Source organism: Rasamsonia byssochlamydoides (genome assembly GCF_041956645.1).
Source record: "Rasamsonia byssochlamydoides strain NRRL 3658 unplaced genomic scaffold VTN77scaffold_67, whole genome shotgun sequence".
Lineage (NCBI taxonomy): Eukaryota > Fungi > Ascomycota > Eurotiomycetes > Eurotiales > Trichocomaceae > Rasamsonia > Rasamsonia byssochlamydoides.
The window spans coordinates 57,112-79,589 of NW_027192450.1; the positions used below are offsets into that span (position 1 = coordinate 57,112).

Consider the following 22,478-nt stretch of genomic DNA (forward strand, 5'->3'; position numbering starts at 1 on the left):
CTGCGAGTGTGAAGTACATACATACATGTACATTAGGTACAGGTATGTACAGATATGTACCTGCAGGGCATAAATGACCGAGGCGAGGCTTCAACTCAGAGTGAAGAAGCAAAGAAAAACAAAGTATTTTACTCCGTATCTACTGTACTGTATCGCATGAATGGAATGCCACTCGTCTCATCTCATTCGAATTCGATCGGTTAGGTTTACTTGACAGGCAGGGATACAAAAAAAAAACACACTGACACCTCAGGGAAGTTGAGTGAGTGAGTGGGAAGAGAGAGAGCCTAGAGTTTGAACTCAAGCAAGCGTCTGAGACCCGCAGGCCACAGGCCGCAGGAGCTCACCTACCTACCTACCTACCTACCTACCTACCTACCTGCAGGCGCCAAGTGTCTGTCATGTCATGCGGGTGGTAAACTAAATCAAATCTAGGTAGGTAGGCTGTAAGCTGTACTGTACTCCGCACAGTATGTGTGTACAGTGGCATGGCATTGCATAGCGAACGAAGCACGGAATATATTATGCGCAATAATAAATGTACTGATGGGAATAATGCCTAATGTGTAATGTGAAATGTGTACTGTACTGTACAAAGGAGGAATAATATATCGGCGGAAAAAAAAAGCACGGCTAATCCTACTCCATAATCCTATCCTATCCTATCCTATCCTATTATAAGGATGTTAATGGCTCCGAGAGGTGTAATTACTGTGTAACAGGTGAGTGAGATGGACTTAATAATGTACTGTACTGTAGACAGACAGGGTGGTGGATACTGGCCACCGGCCAATACATACATACATACACCACACTCGGGATTCATTCTGATAGGCGAGTAGTAAAATCAAGTTTTCTCCCGTCCGAGACTGGCGAACGGCGTCTCCTTCTTTATTCATTCATTCGTTCTTTGAGAGAGATACAGCAGTAATGGATGTAATGATAGGACCGCAACTCCCATTGATGAAACGCCCAGTGAGTGCTCTTCATGCACGATGGATGTCATACCGCCAGAAGGAACATTTCTCCCGCAGTAGAAAACTGGACAATTGTGCAGACAACCCCTCCCAGTGCTATAGCCATGAAGCAATATTTGACATAGCAGACAAATCCCAACCCTGAAGCGACATGCAGTTATACAGCCCGAGAAACTGCTTGATCATTCGCTTAGGACCGCAATCTATCTCGAATAGTTCAAGTTCAACCCTGTGAAGCCGGCAGGACAATGCTCGCCTCACCGTGCGCCAGGAGGTCGAAACTCTCCTCGCTGGCGGAGGTCATCGGAGGACTAGGGGCATCGATCACAGAAGCCTTCTCAGGATATGATGACGATTGAGTCTGACGACCGTCAGGGTTCTTGCTCCAACGCCGATCCCCAATCCACTCCAGGCCATCTCCTGCGCCACGACCTTTGAACTTGCGTCGAGCCTGCTCCCGCTCCTCGAGCGGCAGGACATTCTCTTCTCCGTCCGGAGCTGCTGCAGACGGCAGCAGGAGATTCCGCCGGTGCCACTCTCCGACAAACATGCCGTCGGGGTCAACCTCGTTTCTCACCTTCAGCCATTCATCCATGTCGGCGCCATACATTTCACGCAACTCTCGGGCGTCGGTCATCCCGGTGAAGTTCTTGGCCCAATGAGGTCGCGCGCCCAGATCCCGCATGAGCCACTCAAATGCCTCGTAGTAGCGGTCCCTGCAGGGAGGGTCTCGTAGATATGGCCGATAAAGGGTGGCGTTGAGATAAAGAGTTGGTCCATCACGACATGTCGGATCCAGGTAGGCACGGGGGGACGAGGACACGGTCGAGTCCGAGACTCGCACTTCAATGGGACAGTGTACCCAGACACCTTTCGGACTGAAAGGGATGCGGGCTGTCTCCAGGTCCCCGTGGATCCAGGCTGAGAGCCGAGTGATGGCCTCCGGACCTTTCTCAAGGGGTAGAGCCCATTCATTCACAAACTGTGAGTAGAGGCAATCCATCAGGAGACCTTGTCTGGCCGGTTCAACGGCTTCGGTGACCCTAGCTCCGGGTCTGAAGCCATACTGCATGCCGAAAACGAACCATTCCACCCACGGAAGAATGCGTGGGAACCAGTTAGAGAGCGCTAGGAGATTGTGATAGATGTGGTAGCCTAGCCTGCCACCATAAAACGACTTGGGAGGCGCGCGGAGGGGCAGATCGGTCTTGTCGGCGCGCCAGATTATCGCCCTCTTCAAATACGGGAGCCACCAGACACGCACAAATCTATGAGACGTCCACAGTCCCTTGGACCAGTTCTCAAGGATGCTCGATAACGGGTGCATGGATTGCTGCCAGGCAATCCGAAACGCGGGCTCTGCTTTGAGCGACACCTCTGTGACAATGCCCAGCGCTCCGAGGGAGACCAGGGCAGCGCGGAACAACGACGGGTTGTTGGTGGCACTGCAGCGCACTGTTTGGCCATTGGCAAGAGTCACTGACAAAGCCACAATGCACTCCGACAGCAATCCATGATGAAGAGAACTGCCGTGGGTACCGGTCGCAATGACGCCTGCGATCGACTGACTGTCGATACTGCCCAGGTTCGGGAGTGTCAAGCCATGCTTCTCCAGCTCCACACCGAGATCCCTCAACCGGATTCCCGCTTCAACAGTGACAATACCCGTCTCCGGTTCGACGCTAAGGACGCGGTTGAAGTCGTCGAGATTGACCTGCCATGATGAGGTACAGGTCAGATCCGAGGGAGAATGGCCGCTGCCTACGGTGACAATGCGTCGACGGCAGCGACGCGCAAGAGTGACGACCTTCTGGATCTCCGCGACCGACTGCGGGCGAATGTAGAGTTCCGGCCGGGAGAAGAACGTCCTTGCCCAGGTGTGGTGGACGTGGTCTGTGGTGGCACGAAAAGGCACGGTCGGGTCGAGCCGCGACAGCTCACGAGCAATGGCGGGGTCCATGGCGAAGGGGCGAAGGCGGGGATGCGCAGAAACGAGTGGAGGATGCGCAGGCAACAGCAAATGTCTTCAAGACATGATGAAGCAAGATCGAGAAAGCGACGCGACCGTAAGGCAAGCGAAAGTGATAGAGAAAAAGGAAAGGAAAAGGAAGTAGCTCAAGCCAACGTTGAGCAGGTCATAACAATGGCTGCAACGGGCTATCAGCCTTAAAAAAAAAAGGCCGTAATTACGATAGAAAATGGCATCAGCCCGGCAGTGGGGCATCTGGCGTCCGTGGGATTCGCTGCGGAAGGAGCCGAGCATCGGCAAAACAAATGATAACGCGAGCCAAGAGAATAATAACCATCCTGACTGCACAGTGCCACAGACGTTGATGGCGTGTCGCGTTCCCCACGTGCTGAGGGATGGAACACAAGTTATGCACTTGTTGATTTCATATAATTTCTTATTGCAGCTGGATATAGGAGGCAGTTTCGCCTCCTGATAAACCGTCTTGCCACCTGGCATGGACAGTAAGTAGGTTAAAGTAACAGGTTGCCTTGGTTCGAGAGGAACCCTAATCAGTGGTTTACCAACTATCTTAGGCCGCTGGACCTGGTGTCAGTGGCGACCTCTAACTTAGAGAAGAGTTCCAAGGTTCTAGGTTCTATATCTGGCGTACTCCGTACAATTCTTGTCACCTCCAGCCGTTATCTATTGATATAACTGTAGCATAAGGTTGTGTGGGATTTACATTAGTTTCTGATTTCACTCTAGTATGAGAAGATCCCAGGACTCTACAGTTACAGTGGAATTTTGGCTTCAGATCTCTAAATTGGTTCTTTCTCTGGCGTCAATCAGGACGATCAGCGCGTTGATCTTTGCAGGTGATATGATTAAATAGTACCTATGCCAGTGACCATGAACATATGCAAATGAACGTACACACAGCTAATGCATTGGGCGCAGGCCAAAAAAGCAAAAAAGCAAAAGGAGGAGGGAAAATCAAGACACAGAAGGGAGATATGCATATGCTAATTTGCGACAGACAGGTTAAACAAAAGCACTGTACACCTATTCCCAATCTCGCCAATCTATCCCTTAATATTAGGAGAAAACGCGGGGAGGGGGAAGGCAAAAGACAACTAGCTTTGTGACTAGAAAAAAGACAACCGTAGGAACTCGAACTCCGGGTTATCGCCCTCTTGGTCATGCTATACAAGTACACCAACATGGTGAAAACGCCGACAGTGACCATATACACCGAAAGATGCTGTGGAGGTAAAAGGCGCAGATCCAAATGTTTCACGACCGGATAGCTTCGATAGCCGCGTTCAGCGGCAGAACTAGGGGAGAGGTCTGGGATGTCCGCCGGTCCCATTTCCTGAACGCCATCTTGCAAGCATCCGGGACCCCACCAATGGCAACAAAACTCTTAGGGATGAAGGGCCGATCCTGAAGTGAAGCAGCCAGAATACCATATTCCTGGGCGAACACGAGAGCAGATGCGAACTCCGCCGATCGAGCGTAAGCCTCCTCACCGACGATCCTGTTGAAGAAAAAAGAGATTGTCAGGGTCTTCTATTGGTTCTGCATATGAGACAGTCTAGAAGAACTTACACATATATTTCGAAAAACGCATCAAGGACGTAGATGTCTTTTGATCGGAGGTCCTTCTGGCAGAAAGGTTCAATTTCCTGGACGGTGTCGTTTGGCCGCGTGACTGGCGAAGATGAGCCGCCCCGTAGGTTCCAAAAGCCAACTCGCTGACCTAGCTCATGGTCGACACGAAGAAGTCGGCAACGGTATTTTTCATGGCTGGGTTTCAAGTGCCAGTGACCCGATGTCTGATAGGACACAGTCTCCTTGGAGTCCGGAAACACATCGAAAAAGCTTTCAGGCTCATTCCCTTCGCTAACTTCTTCGATTTCTCCAGTCAGGCCAAGGTCCATACCAATGAGCCGAGCGCCGCCAATCTCATCCGCCCCGCTGCCCTTTCCTTTCCAGAGATAGAGCTTGCCGAACCTGGCGGATATGACGAAAGGAAAGCCCGAGCACAGATTCCGGCGAGAGAAATCGACCTCGTCAAAGGCAATCTGGCCCAGATGTCTTCGTCCACAGAGCATGTAGACAGAAGAGGAATTGGAACGAGAGCTGGTCCCACGGCGTGTGATAATGATTCCTCCCAGGGCCTGGATAAAATTTGCGGTTTCCTTGCCTTGCTTCAGGATCTCGAGCTTACAGCCATTTTCTCTTGCTACCTTTCGAGCAAAGAGCTGGGCGTCATCTATTGCTGCGTCTCCGACCTCGTCGCCGCACCAAAGGTAGACTTCTGTCTTGTTGGCGTCATTAGACTCAAAGACGTGAACGCATAAGTACATGCTGCCTTCGAAAAGAATGTATTCCTGATTAACAGGAAGGTCATGCTTCTTGCCGTCACCTGTTATTTCCCAGATCTGCTTTCTGATTGTCCTCGTTTTCGGGTTGTCCGGCTCAGCCGTCAGGATTAGCTGAGGGTCTATATTCACCCTATCGCTCGATCTGGGAAGCGTATTGAAGAAGTAAGAGATGACCCTTGCAGATTCAGAAGTGCGGGGAACAGGTGACGACACGGACGGTCTTCTTGGGTCAATAGACGTATCTAGGGATAAGTCGACCTTCTTCGGAGGGACCGGTGGCGATGGAGAAACCTTCTCAGGCCGGGGGGATGCCACCTTGTCTTGAGGCGAATTCTGCTTTGATTGGAAAAAGCCGATCTTTGATTGCAGTGGTGAAGTATTTTCAAAGTTCTCTCTCAGCTTCGCGGTAAGACCAGGAGAAGGAGAGGAATTCCCTGGCATGTTTGGGTTAGCCGCAGAGGCTGGAGACAGAGACGAAGACAACGCCGCGGACTTTGGGGGCGGAGTTGGCCTCCTACTTGACGGACTCTCCGGATTTACACTCTTTTGTTGGATGACATCTGGCTTTGGACTTGATTCTTCCAGATCCATGTCTCGCTTGGATGGAAGGGCCCCCGTGCCCTCTTGTTTCTTATCCTCTTTCGCCTCTTGGGTAGAGTCCTGTGCATGAGCAGAAGGGCCAAATGTAGATCTCTTCAGCTCCGGAGACTTCGTAGTCACAGCCGGCTTCAGCTGCTCGTTACCTGGCTTCTTGGGAGTAGGAGGAGAGTCTTGGAACTTTGAAATCACTGCCGATACAGACCCAGCGGGGAAAGGTTTAGGTAAGACAGGGGACTCGATTTGCTCTTCCATATTTGCAAGAGGCTTTGGTTCCAGTGGTGCTTTCTTATCTTCCATTGAAGTGCGCTCCTCTCGCTTAACGGGAGCTTTCTCGTCACCTGGCTTCTTGAGAGTAGAAGGAGAGTCTTGGAACTTTGAAATCACTGCCGATACAGACCCAGCGGGGAAAGGTTTAGGTAAGACAGGGGACTCGATTTGCTCTTCCATATTTGCAAGAGGCTTTGGTTCCAGTGGTGCTTTCTTATCTTCCATTGAAGTGCACTCATCTTGTTTAACGGGAGCTTTTGCGCCGGAAGGAGTAGATCCGGGCAATCGCCTCTTGGGCCCTTTCGCCCGGTTTTTAGTCATGTGTGTGAGAGGCGTAGAAGACGAGAGATCCGTAGGGTTTGGCGAATTCTTCGTCATAGTCTCGTCGGGCACAACCGTCGCACTGGGCTTCTCTGCCTCTCTACCCGCGAGTGGTGGTGGCCCCCGAGACAGAACATTTGCCAAAGCAGGATTCAGTCGCTCTGCAAGACTTCCTCTAGTAGCAAGCCCTTTATTTGCAGCGGCCACTTTCGCAGCTCCCGCATTATCGCTCGATGGCAAGGGACGAACCGGTCCGATTGTTTCTGCTCGCGAGTCCTTCTGCATCGTCTCTACTGACGCAGCTTCAGATTCTGGCAAAAGCTCGTCGCTTTCGCGTTTGATAAGTTCGTCTTGCTTAGGAGAGTCTTCTTGAAGCGACGATTGGGCGTCCGCAGAGCCAGTCGGACTTACCACTGGCTCAGGCTTGGGAGGTTGTCGATTTTGCTCATTGTCATCGGCTTGCTTTGACGATGGCTGCTGCTCTCTCGAGTCTCTCCATGACCCCCTTTCGTCAACTGCTGGTGAAGGCAACGATCCACGAGACGTGTTGCTTTTGATGCTATCACCTCTAGAGAGGTTGTTGCGCCTCGTTATAGCCTCAGGAATCGGGTCCGCAGCTTTGGAAGGGGGCCGCTCGTCTCCATTCGTCGTTCGCCTTACAGAACCACCTCCGGCTTTTATGGCTTCCTTTTGCTTCAATATACTTTCCTTCAAGTCGTCCACCCGTTGTGTCTTTTTCGGACTAGGGGTCGCGTTGAGAGATGCTTTTCCTCTCATAATATTCTCCTTGAGCTCATCTGGAGCCACATAGTTTGACCTTTCTGTCTTTCTTAGTTTCCCAAAGACGTTCTTGAATTCAGGCTCCTCCTGGGGAGAACTTTCATTGGTGACTTCTCTCCGTCGCAAGTTAGCTCGGAAATCTATTACGCCTGGTTGTTGCTTTGACTTGGGTGACTTTGGTGAATTGACATCTGAACGGAGCGTCAGACTCGGCTTGGGCGCCAAAACTGGGGGCGGAATCTTGCGCGTCGACGTATCTCGCGTAGCAGTGGGCTCGGTAACAGATTGCTCGTCCTGGCCCTTTGCAGAAGACTGAGGATTCTCAGTCTTATTTTCCGCTGATGTGTTGACGTCCTGACTAGGACTCTCAGTCTTGTTTTCCGCTGATGTATCGACATCCTGACTCTGGACATTTGAGTCTGATTCTGTCTGTTTGACACTGGCTGTCTCACTGCCGCTGATTGTCTCCGCGCCTCCACTGGTGCTCGGTTTCTGAGAATGGCTCCCGGTCACCGGAGAACCTTCCTTGGAACCCGTTGGCTTCCCATGATCCACACTCGACTTTGACTGTCTCGCCTTGTTCAGCTCTCTCATCCATGCCGGTTGCTGTGAAACCTGGCTTTTCGCTCTCGGAGACTCTGGTCGATTGAGCGCGCTCTCGAGCCATGTCGCTTTCGTGGGGCTCCAACGTTTCGGATCCATGCTCTTGGTAGGACTCTTTGGTGTTTGAGGATCGCCGTCTTGTGCTTTGGCATCGTTTTTGGTCACAATGCTCAAGGATCGGGCATGCGAGGGGAGAGATGGTCTCACAAAGCCATCGTCGCTTCGCAATCCATCTTTGCTGCCGGCGGTCCCAGAAGCTCCTTGCTCCTCGTTCACTTTCGTCTGATGCGCCACTGTCGCCTCGCTGTTGCTAGAATCCGGTCGGGAAGTGGCTAGAGGAGAGCTTTCACCAGCAGTCTTCGCGTCAGCAGGACTGGTGGTTGTTAACTCCCCTAACCCAGAGCGTCCAATACCACTGCGGTTGGTCACGATGGAGTTGCCACGACTCCGACCAGGAGCCCCCTGAGCACTCCACCGCTTCGATATGCTGTCAGAACGCTTCATCATAGCACTCTGTACGAATCCTCCGAGACCTTTCGTTGGAGACACAGAGCGTTCAGGTGAGCTGCGACCAGAAGACGTAGAAGCACGAACTTCGGATGCTGCAGGCGACGCCTCCCCCTTTCGAGCCTCGAACCTTTGGGAAGAGGACAAGGGAACAGGGGAGCCCAGGCCACCGGTCGTAGACACTGAAGACATGCTCGAGTATCTATTTCCAACACTGCTGGTGCCGAACGTCGAACTCGCTCTAGATGGCGAGCGCGACCTCTCACCGCCTGTTTCCTGATTCGTAGCTTTCTCTGGCTCTGCTGAGGACTCGCGACTCAGGCCAGGTAGTCTCATGCCTCCACCAGTAGATGAGACGTCTGACATTGTCTCCTCCGCGTTCCGTCGGAAAGCCGGGGAGCCTATTCCTCGATCTGGCGTTTGACGGAACCAAGAGGGATCTTTGGAACTAAGGACTTGGGAGATCTGCGCGCGGGAAGGTGTCGACTCATCCTCGGACGGCATCGTGTTAGGATTTGAGCCACTGTCCTGCGTCTGTGGAGTTGCAAACTGGGTTGACTCGCGTTGCGGAGAGCTAGAAGTTGGACGCCGCTGCCAGGAGAGAGTACGGCTCCCCGATGGCGGGTCCCCGCCAGAGCCTACTCGTTCGTGGCTGACTTCGGCGTCTTGAGATGTGGACGTGTCTCCGGCAGCAGATTTGATCTCAGTCTCCAAATCTGAGGGTGGCTCAGTGTCCTTCTCTTGGTTCTGGGTAGACGGCTGGAGGTCTAGCGGAGGATCAATCAACGACTGGGGACGAGATGCACGTAATTCTGGGAGGTCTGAGAGAGGTGAATCCTTTGTGGGAGAAATAGATCGAGCTCGTTCTGTAGCATGACAGGAGAAGGCAACGGTCAGCAGGCATGCAATGAACTGAATGATGAAGTAAAAGGCTTAGACTGAGAAATAGAATAGACCGGGGTGCAAGGGCCATGAGTCCGCAGCTTACCAGCTCGTCTTGCCTGTCGTTCCTTTCGGCCCTGCAAAATCTCCTCCTCTAGCTTCCTCGTTCGCTCTTCATCCTCCTTGTCACGCTTGTCCCCCAGCTCCCGGATGCGTTGGAGGAAATCGTTGACATCCTCAGTGGTGTCGTTTATAGTCCCTGAAGACATCGTCACGGCATTCACACAGGGTAAACAGGGGCCCTGTCAGGTGGGGTTCAGGAGAAAGGAGAGCTCCCACAGCGTTGGTCTATCAAAGATTTCTATCTCCGGAGGCTCCCAGGTACTGATCAGAACCATGAGGTCCGTCACTGACTTCTGCTTTCCGGCATGGATATGAATCCAGGATGTCTGCTTGCAGTGGACCCCAGCCTGCTTACTTGACGCCAGCCATGGTGCTTTCCCTGCGTGTGTTTTTGGGTCTCCCGCAATGCGGCTCCACAGCATTGGGTTCCTGACAGGGCGATCACAAGGCTCCTGTATGGCTTAATCAGGGATTCGATTGTTTTCTCATGTTCCCTGCATTATTCTCGAAGCCTTGGGTTTTTACTGTTATCAGAATCAGCATCTATCTCGCAGCAGAACTGTAACGTCGCTGTTCCTGCTGTGCTTCCCCTAAGGGATCTGCCCACTTGTTTCCGAGTTTCTTTTTCCGGGTGTGGAGCACAGCCTTCGTTTGCCCCCGTCAATCATCATTCGTTTTTCACCGCCAGGATGCCACAGCCCAACTGCCACAGGGTCCCTGGCAAGGGGCGACATTGTTTCCTTACAATCGCTGCCCAAGGCTTATTAACACTCCAGGAACCTAGTTGACATTTACAAGTCCACCTACAGTAATTTATCGTTCGACTGGTCGGATTCTGGCAGGAAAGTCGTAGATTCGGGACAGTGATTGCTAGAAAAATTCTGATTACGTCCTTTTTCTCAACAATCCGCTCTCAATGTTTGGAGTTGGTCCAAAGTCATCTCCTATGATCAATAATCAGATGTAATGTCCATCTGGTCTTGAGATGGGAAACGCGGAAGGAACTTTAGTGACCACTCTATCCAGTCTCCGTCGGATCAGACTGCAGAAAAGAAAATAAACAAGTCGGGGGGGGGGGGGGGGGGGGGGGGGGGGGAAATCTCCAGAGGTCAGTTATATAATATGTGGCATTGTTTCTAATGAGTTCTCGACGCCCAAAATTATTCCTGTGCAGTTCAAGACGAGATGCTGCCTGAAAAGTTTCCATTTCTCCACGTATATGAATTCGTGATGTGGTCATATCATAGATGCTGTAGGGTATCGCGTATATGTGAAAGTCGTAAGCTGGGCGTGTGTGATAAGATGCAACCATGATCCATCCCAAGGCCGAGGTCTCAAGATCAATACAGAAAGAGCCTGTCTTTTGCATCCTGTACGACCCATTCCAGACCCTCGTTCAGATTCCTTCCTGTCATCGCACTGCATGGGAGTATTGTCCACTTGTGTGTCTTGATTGCATCCAGCCGGAGACCCTTTTCGTTCAAAAAATCGTAATTGATCAGCCCCGCGACCGTAGCCTCGGAATGAGTGGGCGGAACTCTAATCATACCTCACGAATCTCGTTCTCTGTCATACAGCCCTCGACATCGGTCTTGTTTAAAAAGACAAGAAGGCTTGCTCCCATCAGACGCTGGTCCTCTATTAGCCAGAGTGCCCTTGAAGAGTTTTTCAAAGCGGCGGGAAAAGAGGGAGCGAGGGGTCGGAGCCTACCTCCTCGAGAAGCAGGCCAGCAAGCTCTTCACGACAATCGTCGATCCGGAGGCGATCTGTCGCATCCACTACCCATATCAAGGCATCAGTCTTTTCGAAATAGTTTCTCCAATATGATCGCAGCGTCTTCTGGCCTCCGACATCCCCTAGAAGAACAGTCAGCATGGCGCAAACAGGTAGAGGGCACCCGGGAGCTCATGCAGATATTTAATTTGTATCTGCCCACGAAAGTTAGCAAACCATCAAATTCTCTGCGAATATATCTTCTCCTACCCTTGAAAATCAATAGTTTTGATGATGAACCCCAAAGTTGGACTGACGGTGGTGACATCTTCGTTCATGATTTTCTTCACTATGGTCGTTTTCCCAGCATTATCCAGGCCGCTGCCATGCATGAGCATACAAGACACACTTGAAAAGGTTGCTCTTCGGGATAGAGAACCTACAGCATGAGTATTCTCATCTCTTTATCTTTCAACCGTGCTTTTCGTAAGATAGAAAGCATTTTGGCTTGGTTGGGGAGGGTATGACCTGTTTTTGGCGAGTTTGTGCCAGTTGAATGGTAAAAGACAAGGAAGATGAACGAATATCAACCAGAGCCAACGGTATAACCCGCCACGCCCACATTTGCTCACAGAACTTCCCCAAATATCTACAATAACAAAAATACACCTTACCAGGGCCCTCTTTCTTAGATTATTTGTTTTCCTCAGACACATATCATGTTGTTTCTTCAATGTCCCTGTGGTTGTATATTCTTATCACTTGCCCACTAAGGTCATGTGTCTTTCTATCTAATGCTCTGACGAGCAACGCTTATTTCTTTGTTTCGCATTCTTACTACATTTCTCATTTGTCAGTCTTGATGTGTTTTGGGCGATTGTAGCTGTTGACGATCCTTTCACAACTCCTCATAACAAACAACACGTCTCCTTCATGAAACACGTACGCATTCCCCCCACGTCCCAGGATATTTATGTGGATATAATTCTAATAATCTTTTTTCTTGTTTAGTGTCCCGCCTAAACTAATCCAGTTGCCTACCATGGGAGACAAGGAAGCCGTTTATTTCGACAAGGACAGTGACAATAATGCCGAGCTCTGGCATAGATATCAGACTGCAAGAGAAAATCTTCGAACAAAAACTGATTTCTTCGTCAAGTACAAGTCTCCTGTGGCGCATCATACAAACACGCCTAATGTCCCTGTTGTGGATAATTCACCTGTGAAAGCAGACCAGGTGACAAGCAGTGCAGACAACATAGCTCACGATGCTCCTGTTGTGAAACATACGTCTAAGCAGTCAGGACCATGCTCTGTGGCTACTGGAAGCTCCTCTCATAATCTGTATGATGCTAGTCCAGTCCTCAAACAAGCAGAGTGGGATTTAAGAAGTGTGAAGACAGCACCATCTCAGGAGAAGATACACAAAGACAATCTAGGACAAGACAGTCAGGTTGACTCTCCTTGTCCAGTTTCAGCTTCACCTCAGATTGCCGCTATCACTAGTTTTGCTGTGAGCAAAAATCAAGCTCCGGGCCCCCAGGACTCTTTACATGGTGGTGAATCCACCACTCAGCGTCCTAAGATCAGCCCAGAGTCTCAACCCGAAGCTACTCAAGTGAGAACTGGAAATCAGACTACGAAGTTCCTTCCAAGTTGTCTACCTACGTCAGCCTTATGGTCTTCTCGAGCGGCTGTTGCTCCTGAAGTCGAATCCTTGCAGCGTACAGAAGGTACACCGACTTCTTCCAATTCTCATTCAATGATGACTTAAACTGACCAAACACTCATTACAGTCAAGATGGTCGACACTGATCAGTCTGATGAGGTTATCCTGCACCGCTATCGAGGCAAGAGCAAGGAGAAGCCTTCGAATGACCACGTTCAGGAATCTCAACCCAAGTCTTCAACCCCACACGATAGGTTGACGGATAGACCTGAACCTGATACTACATCTCCGATCCATTTTAGCGTCGAGAACTCTTCTCACTTGGAGCAGAAGCCACAGCCCGAAAAAAGGAAGGGGGTTAGACAGACTGAGGCAACTCCGGAAGCCAAGGCAGAACTCAGACGCCTCCAGAAAGAGATCCGAGCACAGGTTGGAAAGTGCAAACTGAAGACCGACGACCGGCTAGATTCCAATCCTGAGGTTCTTCAGAAGGCAAGGACCGGACCCGGGATAGATCCCGATTCCACCATTTATCGACGGGTCATTAAGCGTCTGGATGTCGGTCGCGCGGATTCCGTCTTCACGTTTCCCCCCGACATGCCAGCAGACGAAAAGTATAAGTTCCAGTGGACCTTATACGCACAGGATGTTCGGGCATACCCAGCCATTGAAGAGGGCCGCGTCGTACTCTATCCGCATCCCATGCAGAAAGAGTCAAATGCTCCTAGTGGCAGCCCCTTTGGTGAACTTCCTCCATGCCCAACGCCTCAGGAAATTGTGGATTCCGTCAATTGGGATGAGATCAACAATTGGGAATTCGGTGACCTCGTTCGCCGCGCGGACTGGGAGTACAGTCCCGCAGTCTGGAATGCCCCCGTACAGTTTCGCAACTGGTTCTACGCCTGGTTGGACTCCACCATGCATATATGCCACTATGTGGACATATATCACAAGTCTTTCTTCGACGGCACTGCGCATTCTGATGGGCATCAGGGCATGTTTATTCCCAACATTGAGAATGATGAGACTCTTCTTGAGCTGACCGATGAGATGACGAATCGCCATTCTCACGAGACTGTGGATGGTTACCGCTTCAATTATATCATCCAGCAGAAAAAGGAGCAGGCAGATTCCGAAATCAGGAGAAGGGAAGCTCGCGCTCAGTATTTGGCAGCCATGAGGACTCCGCCTTCGAGCAATCCCAACGTTCCGAAAGCTAACATCTACCTGCGCCCTGCGGAAGTCGGAGACATACCCGAGCTCTTGAGTCTCTACAACTGGTATGTTGCCAATTCGACTCAATGTGTGGATGTGACGGCGATCACTGAACCCGCTATGCGCCAACGTATCGATGACTGCAAGCGTGAAAAGTTGCCCTTCATCGTCGCAGTGGAGCGAAAGTCAGCCCTTATCAACGGTCGTGTTCGTCGTGACCAGAATGAGAACGTCATGGGCTATGTACTGGCGACGGACTTTATGGGCGCTCATACCATCGGCCGTCATACGGCGGAGATTGAAATCTTCGTTCATCACATGAAGAGAGACCAAGGAGTTGGACGCTGCCTTATGGACAAGCTCTTGGAGATCTGCGATCCAACGTACCTTGGACGTGGAGGCTATTTCTTTGATTCTAACTTGGAGGAGCGCGGAGGCTACTCTTCAGGAAGCTCCCGGAGGCTGGCTCGTCTCGTTGTCACCATTAGCTATTCTGAAGACGATCCCACTGAGTACTGTCGAGTTAAGGAATGGCTGATGCAGAGACACCGGTTCGAGGAGCAGGGATTACTGAAGGGAGCTGCCAGGAAATTTGACAAATTGTAAGATCATAAATTCGTGGTTTCATTTCTTTCTGTCTGTCTGTCTCATTTTCTGACTGACTCCTTGCTCTAGTCTCAACATCAGCTATCTCGTTCGTAGCATCCCATGGATTGTCTAGATACGAAGCTCGCTACAAGGTGAGTCTCTGGTGTACTTGTCTACTCTGGTACATACATAGCTGACTATGGCAGTCTCATCAATCCTATCGGAAATAAGTATTGGTGCTTGCAGAATGCGATCATGAGGGATCAACATGGCGAAACGTTTCTTCTTTTCGACTTACCAGTTGCAGTGAAGGTTTTCTCTTCATTATCTTCAGCGGTTGTATCGAAGGGCTACATGGTTGATGGTTCGAACGTACGGTGGATTTGTCTACTATCAACGACGACTGACTCTACAGTCATAGTCATGAAAGGGAGTTATGGAAGGGACAAGGCGTCAGGCTAATTAAGTAGTAATTTCCTTCTCTTCTCTTGTCCTTTCCTTTCCTTTCCGTGTTGTTGAAAAGTTCAAATGTTCATCCGACGCTTCAGAATTCGATCAGATTGGGTTGGGCAGAGCACAATATTATTCAGCTTTTTCTTTCCCTTTCCTCAGCTCCATTTTCTTCTGCTTCCTGGTTTGTTGATACTGCTCTGAAGGAGCGAGAGTTAGTTAGGTGCCGAAACCAACAGTTTTCGAATTCAAGGAGTAAAAATATTATGCAGTACGGAGTAGTGGTCCTGGAATCCAGACTGTTTTGCAGAGTAAAATTATTAGATTAATAAATAAATAGTCCAGAACAAATGGTGGATGATCTTCAGAGGCGGTTAGCGTGTGTTTCGGGAACACTCCAACTTTTCTGCCGACCTTGAACCTCTCACCGCCTCCATCGCGGGAACTTTTTTTTAGGGTAAAAATGAAACTTTTCGTGAAAAGATTACGACCCGACTTGGAAAGAGCGCAATTGCTCTTTTGCCAGACCTGTTCACTCTTTCCTTTTTTTTTCTTTGAATTTAATTAATTTTGTAAAGCCGTTTTGAAATCGTCGTGTCAAATCGCTACTGTTTGATCTGATCTGTGTGTACATATTTCTCATCTCAGCATGGCTCCGATCAACAAGCGGAGCACCGTCGACGACGATTTCATTCTTACGCTGTCCGACGATGACGCTCCTCTCGAAGCAAATGGCGCTGATGATGCGGAGGACGTGACGGAAGTGTCCGGCTTCAAGAAACGGAAGCGTGAGCAGAACGAGACGGCAACGAAGAATAAGAAGCAGAAGAAACAACAGCAACAGCAGCCATCGACGCAACCGAAGGGCCGGAAGAACAAAGCTACATCTGAAGATGTGGAGGAACCCTCAGACGAGGAGGGGAATGAGAATGACGCAGAGGACGACGGGGCTCTGAACCCAGACTTGGAGTTCGATATTGGCGGCAACGCAGCACAGGGCGTCATCGAGGACTTTGACGGGTGGGAGATTGATGAGAAACGGAAAAAGACAAATGGAACCAAGAAGGGCATCGATATTGACGAAATCATTGCCAGGAGGCAGAAAAGGAAGGAGGAGGAGGAGGAGAGAAAGCGGAGAAAAGCCGCTAAAAGGAAGGAGCAGGGATTGGACAGTGAAGAAGAAGATGATGAAGATGAAGATGATGCTGAGATGGATGGGGAAGGGGAAGAGGAAGAAGAATCGGACGAGGAGGCTGACGGGGAGAATGGAGATCTTGCCAATTTCGACGATGATGAGTTGCTTGCTCCCGATGGGTTTGGCATGGGTGCCCGCAGCGAGGATGAGGAGGACGGAGCTTCTGAAGGAGAAGAAGAAGATGAGGAGGAGGAGGAAGATGACGATGACGACGACGATAACGACGATGATGAGGGAAAGGGAAACAATTCCGATGAGGAGGAAGCTTCCGATTCTGATGACTCCGCATCTGTCGCGTCTCCCGTCCCTCATCCCGATGATTTTGCATCAGACGATGAGTCCGATGACGAGAGCGAAGACGAGGAAGAGTTAGAGAAGCGGAAAGCTTTCTTTGCACCTGAAGAGAAACCCTCATCTAAGGACGCTGAGAAAGACTCGGCAAAGAGCTCGTTCCAGGATTTCAACCTCTCTCGACCGATCCTCCGTGGTTTGGCTGCGGTTGGTTTCACGACTCCAACGCCCATCCAGCGCAAGACGATCCCCGTGGCATTGCTTGGTAAAGATATTGTCGGTGGTGCCGTCACAGGTTCCGGTAAGACGGGCGCGTTCATCATCCCCATCCTGGAGCGTCTCCTGTATCGGCCACGAAAGGTCCCGACTAGTCGCGTTGCGATCCTTATGCCGACTCGAGAATTGGCGGTTCAGTGCTACAACGTGGCTACGAAACTGGCTACATATACCGACATCACGTTCTGTCAGCTTGTCGGTGGTTTTAGTCTCCGGGAACAGGAGAACGTGCTCAAGAAGCGGCCGGATGTGATCATAGCCACACCGGGTCGTTTCATTGACCACATGCGGAACTCTGCCAGCTTCACCGTCGACACGCTGGAAATTCTTGTCCTGGACGAGGCGGATCGGATGCTGGAAGACGGATTCGCGAACGAGCTGAACGAGATCTTGACCACGATCCCGAAGTCGCGGCAGACAATGCTCTTCTCCGCGACCATGACGGACTCGGTGGACAAGCTCATCCGCGTGGGGCTCAATAAACCGGTGCGGTTGATGGTCGACTCGAAGAAGCAGACTGTCGGCACGCTGGTCCAGGAATTCGTGCGACTGCGTCCGGGACGAGAGGGCAAACGCCTTGGCTACCTCATGTATCTGTGTAAGGAAGTTTACACGGGACGCACCATCGTTTTCTTCCGGCAGAAACGCGAGGCGCATCGTGTTCGGATTGTCTTTGGGCTCTGTGGCCTGAAAGCGGCGGAGCTACATGGCAGCATGAGCCAGGAACAGGTACCGTTTTATCCATTGCTATCTACTGGAGCATATAAATAGAGCTTGTACTAATAGGTTTGAATTGAACAGCGTATCAAAAGCGTTGAAGACTTTCGCGACGGGCGGGTGGCTTTCCTCCTAGCGACTGATGTCGCTTCTCGTGGTTTGGATATCAAAGGGGTGGAAACGGTCATCAACTACGAAGCTCCTCAGACACACGAGATCTACCTGCATCGTGTCGGTCGAACTGCGCGAGCGGGACGCTCTGGTCGGGCCTGTACCCTGGCTGCCGAACCGGACCGCAAAGTGGTCAAGGCCGCCGTGAAGGCCGGCAAGGCTCAAGGCGCGAAGATCGTCAGCCGAGTGGTGGACCCTAAGGCCGCCGACGAGTGGGCCGAGAAGATCGACGGCATGGCGGAGGAGATTGAGGAGATCCTACGCGAGGAGAAGGAAGAGAAACAGCTGGCGCAGGTGGAGATGCAGGTGACCAAAGGCGAGAACCTGATCAAGCATGAGAAGGAGATCATGTCCCGGCCGAAGCGAACATGGTTCGAGAGTGAGCGGGAGAAGAAGGAAGCCCGCCTGCGGGGGTTGATGGAGCTGAATGGGCCGGACTCCATCAACCCAAAGGAGAAACGCAAGCTCAGCAACAAAGAGAAGAAGCGCCTGGACGATGCCCGGCAGCGGAAGGAGGGCAAAATATGGAAGAAGGGCAAGAAGGAGCGGGAGAATGAGAACCTGATGCGTGCAACGGGCCTTTCAAAGAAGGCGAAGGCCAAGGCCAAGGCGAAGAAGGCAAAGAAGGTCAAGAAGGGAAAGGCATAAGGCGATTCGTTTCTTTCAAGGTGTAAATAGTCCAAAGCGCTATCTCGAACACATTGGGACAGGCGTTTTCTTGGTTTCTATCTCTCCGTTGTACTCCCCCGAGGTCAGCTGCGAGGATGTATTTGAGTCGTACATAGAGATAACTGGGCAGGTTTCGCTGTGATCTGCTGAGCAGTTCTACAGGCACTCCTGTTTCATGTGTTGTCTGGATGATTGTGTTGCGCAGACCGAGCATTAGAGCTTTCAGCGTGATGACTGCCTTGTTAAAGTCGACTTTTACGGGGTGACTCCCACAGACAGCATGTCTCTGACGTAGTGGACGTTGTCGATGATGGTTAGGTATCCGTCTCACCTGATTGGCTCTTTGGATACAGTATGTACTGTGCCATGAGTCACACAGGATCCTTGTCAGGGCATCTAGCTGAGCGATTAATTACCTAGGAAACAGCTAGGTAGATCATTTAATTTATTTGCTGATTACACATATGGATGCATTATCTGCCTCACTTAGCTGCACGTCCGCCCTGTTTTGGACAAGTTCGCAGCAGATCCAATGGGCGTGTTCGGAAACTGACGCTTTGAGGCGGCACCCCGGACTCCGGAGTCGGAGGCGGTCAAAGAAGAAAAAGACGGCCTCTTGAGTCAAACGATAGATAAATCACATCGGCGTCCTCCTTGCTGCTGAGAGGGCAGTCATCTCATCCATCCATTGGTTTCCATCGCCTTCAATACTAGGTATTCACCTAGGCTACACCAGCAAGAAGGAAGAGCCCGAAAGAAGCAGAAAAAGGCCAAAGAAGAGCCTTGAAGCTGCTTCCCCAATTGCCTCTCCGCCCCGCGCCTTCATAGATCCAACCCCGCCGCGGAGTCCGCAAACCGCCCATTCGTCACCATGCCTATGTATGCCAGTGCCCCCTTTGCTCTGACAACGCTCAACCCATCAATGCGCAGCATCTGGATTCTGATTGAGAATCAGGCTCAAAGACCCCTCCAAGAAATACAAGAAGTTCAAGCCGATCCATCTCCCTGATCGACAATGGCCCAACAAGACCATCGACAAGCCGCCCCGATGGCTGTCGACCGATCTGAGAGATGGAAACCAGAGTTTGGCAGACCCAATGGTGCGGACATGTTTGCATGGTTGTCTATCTGTCTGTGGCACGATTAGGGAACTGACAGACACAACAGGATGGCGACCAGAAGTTCCGCTACTTTAAGATGCTCGTTGAGCTGGGCTACAAAGAGATCGAAGTCGCTTTCCCGTCCGCGTCCCAAACCGACTTCGATTTCACCCGCCGTCTGATCGAGACCCCCGGTGCTGTTCCCGATGATGTCTGGCTGCAGGTGCTCTCCCCATGCCGGGAAGACCTCATCCGTCGCACGGTCGACTCCCTCAAGGGCGCCAAGAAGGCCATCTTGCACCTCTACCTGGCTACGAGCGAATGCTTCCGTCGCATCGTCTTTGGCATGACCAAGGAGCAGACCCTGGAGTTGGCGGTGCGATGTACCAAATTCGCCCGCTCCATCACCAAGGATGACCCGTCAACGGCCGGCACTGAATGGCAATACGAGTTCTCCCCGGAGACCTTCTCTGATACGGATCCCGAGTACGTCGTCCAGGTGTGTGAGGCTGTCAAGGAAGCCTGGGGGCCGACGAAAGAGCATCCCATGATTTTCAACTTGCCCGCCACGGTCGAGATGTCGACCCCCAACGTCTATGCCGACCAGGTCGAATATTTCTGCCGCCACATGACTGACCGAGAGACGTTCGCCGTCTCTCTCCACCCGCACAACGACCGCGGCTGTGCCGTTGCTGCGGCGGAGCTGGCTCAGATGGCCGGAGCGGACCGTGTTGAGGGGACTCTGTTCGGCAACGGAGAGAGAACGGGCAATGTCGACCTGGTCACCCTGGCGCTCAACCTCTACACGCAAGGCATCCACCCCGGTATTGACTTCTCCGATCTCAACTCCGTCATTAAGGTGGTCGAGGAGAGCAACAAGATCCCCGTCAATGAACGGTGGCCGTACGGCGGCTCGCTCGTGGTGTGCGCGTTCAGTGGGAGCCACCAGGACGCAATCAAGAAGGGCTTTTTGGCCCGCGAAGCCGCCGGTGCCAAATTTGACGACCCGTGGGAGCTACCATATCTCCCCTTGGACCCTCAAGATATCGGGAGAAACTACGAAGCCGTCATCCGGGTCAACTCGCAGAGCGGCAAGGGAGGCGCCGCCTGGATCATTCTCAAGTCTCTGGAACTGGACTTGCCGCGAGGACTGCAGGTCGAGTTCAGCCGGATCGTCCAGAAGGAGACGGAGACGCTCAATCGCGAACTGCGGCCCAGCGAGATCGTGGCGCTGTTCGAGAACGCCTACCACCTCAAGACCAACCCGCGCTTCACTCTAGTCGACTACAACATCACCACGGACCGATCGCAATCGCCGGTGCCGCCGGAGCCTGGCAAGGCCGTCAACACCAACAACCTGAAGCGGCGCTTCACGGGTATCATCGAGATCGACGGCATCCAGCACGCCATTACGGGTGTGGGACCCGGTGCCATTTCGTCTCTGGCGAACGCGTTGGCCACCCTGGGCATCGACCTGAATGTCCAGGACTACAAGGAGCACTCTGTGGGTCGGGGTAACGATGTACGTGCCGCGACATATATCCAGTGCACGGCCGCCGGCAGCAAAGATGTGGTGTGGGGTGTTGGAATCCACCAGGATGTGGTCCAGGCGAGTTTGATTGCGTTGCTGAGTGCAGCCAGTTCGGTAAGCAACCCTTTACTTATAATATGCCTTCTTGAAAGAGGTTTAGACTGACCATTATTTTCCTCACAACCAGTTCCTCACCTCCCGCGCCGGCTCCCCCGCACCCTTCCGCCCCGTCCGCTCCAACACTCTGAGTAACGAAGACCTCGAAGCCCTCGAGAAGCTCACGTCCAGCACTAGTATCCGGGTTGACGAGAAAGTGAAGGAGTCCGTCGCAGCGGGTGTTCAGCAGCAAAAGGTCGATATCGAGCATTTGGAGAAGCAGATCAATGCGTTGTAAAAAAAAAAAAGGGACAAGGCAAAAAAAAAAAGGGCAAAAAAAAAGGAGAAATAATGATATTATCAGTTGGTTCCATTTTCGGGCGATTTTTTTTTTGATTTTTTTTTTGATTTTGAATGTCAACCTCTCTCTCTCTCTCCCTCCCTCTCTCTCCCTCTCTCTCTCCCTCTCTCTCTCTCCCTCTCTCTCTCTCCCTCCCTCTCTCTCCCTCTCTCTCTCCCTCTCTCTCTCTCCCTCTCTCTCTCTCCCTCTCTCTCTTTCTTCCATGATAAGAGAACAAACACATGATTGCAATACGTATGTATATACATAGTAATGACAAGATTGGATTTCGTTTCATTTCGTTTCATTTCGTTTCGTTTTCTTTCCTTTCCTTTCATTTCATTTCGTTTGGTCTTTATTTATTTCGTCTCAGTTCGGTTCGGTTCGGTTCGGTTCGGGTTTGTTTTGTTTTGAGATGAGAAATGCCATAAACTGGAGGCAGGGAAAAAAAAAAGAAAATATAAGGAAAAAAACAAAGCAGAAAGGAGCGAGCGAGCTACACATCATACCTATCATGTCGTATCACTCGAGACATTTTTTTTTAAAAAAAAAGATATATATATATATATATAAGATTCAGAGAAAGAAGTCTTGGCCTACTTTTTTTTTGCGGGGCAAGACGGAGCGGATCTCAAGGGCAGTTGCTCTTCAATTCAATTCAATTCGCTTTCATTCACACACTCTCTCTTTCTATTACTCTCTCTCTCTTTTTTTTCCCCCCCTTTCACTTGATTGAATGATTGACCAAGAGATTTTCTTGAACACCAACCATACTTCCTCATGGGTGAATGTATCTAGGTATCTATCTATCTACATGTTTGGTTTTTTTTCCTTGGTTCTTGGTTCTTGTTTCCTGCGAGAGATTTTCTTGCTATTCATTCGGAATGATTGATCGCGCAGGCTGCAATGAACGCTGGCAGCTATGTCCGAGTTAACTAAGTAATGTAACTGCGGGTTGACATGGATGGATGGAGATGCAGGCACACATAACATACATACATCAGACATCAACAAAAGGATGAAAAAAAAAACCAACAAAAATTACACACAAGTGATATA

General features: G+C 51.0%; 7 protein-coding genes across 7 annotated transcripts; 4 read left to right on the forward strand and 3 right to left on the reverse strand.

The window, feature by feature from the left end:
- Positions 1 to 1,200: 1,200 nt before the first annotated feature.
- VTN77DRAFT_7954 (uncharacterized protein) lies at positions 1,201 to 2,937 on the reverse strand (the record flags this gene model as incomplete). Its single annotated transcript, XM_069424398.1, has 1 exon — positions 1,201 to 2,937. The coding sequence occupies one exon, from the start codon at positions 2,935 to 2,937 to the stop codon at positions 1,201 to 1,203; it is 1,737 nt and encodes a 578-aa protein (XP_069274948.1).
- Positions 2,938 to 4,221: 1,284 nt separating this feature from the next.
- On the reverse strand, positions 4,222 to 9,544 carry VTN77DRAFT_7955 (uncharacterized protein; the record flags this gene model as incomplete). The annotated part of the gene is made up of 3 exons (XM_069424399.1): positions 4,222 to 4,465; positions 4,537 to 9,259; positions 9,382 to 9,544. 3 exons carry the CDS (start codon positions 9,542 to 9,544, stop codon positions 4,222 to 4,224), a joined length of 5,130 nt encoding a protein of 1,709 aa, XP_069274949.1.
- A 1,194-nt stretch (positions 9,545 to 10,738) lies between these two features.
- On the reverse strand, positions 10,739 to 11,613 carry VTN77DRAFT_7956 (uncharacterized protein; the record flags this gene model as incomplete). Its single annotated transcript, XM_069424400.1, has 6 exons — positions 10,739 to 10,870; positions 10,948 to 11,028; positions 11,109 to 11,254; positions 11,310 to 11,326; positions 11,382 to 11,492; positions 11,555 to 11,613. 6 exons carry the CDS (start codon positions 11,611 to 11,613, stop codon positions 10,739 to 10,741), a joined length of 546 nt encoding a protein of 181 aa, XP_069274950.1.
- Positions 11,614 to 12,912: 1,299 nt separating this feature from the next.
- Positions 12,913 to 14,601, forward strand: VTN77DRAFT_7957 (uncharacterized protein; the record flags this gene model as incomplete). Its single annotated transcript, XM_069424401.1, has 1 exon — positions 12,913 to 14,601. One exon carries the CDS (start codon positions 12,913 to 12,915, stop codon positions 14,599 to 14,601), a length of 1,689 nt encoding a protein of 562 aa, XP_069274951.1.
- A 102-nt stretch (positions 14,602 to 14,703) lies between these two features.
- Positions 14,704 to 15,045, forward strand: VTN77DRAFT_7958 (uncharacterized protein; the record flags this gene model as incomplete). The annotated part of the gene is made up of 2 exons (XM_069424402.1): positions 14,704 to 14,735; positions 14,790 to 15,045. 2 exons carry the CDS (start codon positions 14,704 to 14,706, stop codon positions 15,043 to 15,045), a joined length of 288 nt encoding a protein of 95 aa, XP_069274952.1.
- A 637-nt stretch (positions 15,046 to 15,682) lies between these two features.
- Positions 15,683 to 18,331, forward strand: VTN77DRAFT_7959 (uncharacterized protein; the record flags this gene model as incomplete). Its single annotated transcript, XM_069424403.1, has 2 exons — positions 15,683 to 17,524; positions 17,597 to 18,331. The coding sequence occupies 2 exons, from the start codon at positions 15,683 to 15,685 to the stop codon at positions 18,329 to 18,331; spliced, it is 2,577 nt and encodes an 858-aa protein (XP_069274953.1).
- Positions 18,332 to 19,223: 892 nt separating this feature from the next.
- On the forward strand, positions 19,224 to 21,377 carry VTN77DRAFT_7960 (uncharacterized protein; the record flags this gene model as incomplete). The annotated part of the gene is made up of 4 exons (XM_069424405.1): positions 19,224 to 19,231; positions 19,308 to 19,452; positions 19,520 to 21,097; positions 21,171 to 21,377. The coding sequence occupies 4 exons, from the start codon at positions 19,224 to 19,226 to the stop codon at positions 21,375 to 21,377; spliced, it is 1,938 nt and encodes a 645-aa protein (XP_069274954.1).
- Positions 21,378 to 22,478: the final 1,101 nt, after the last annotated feature.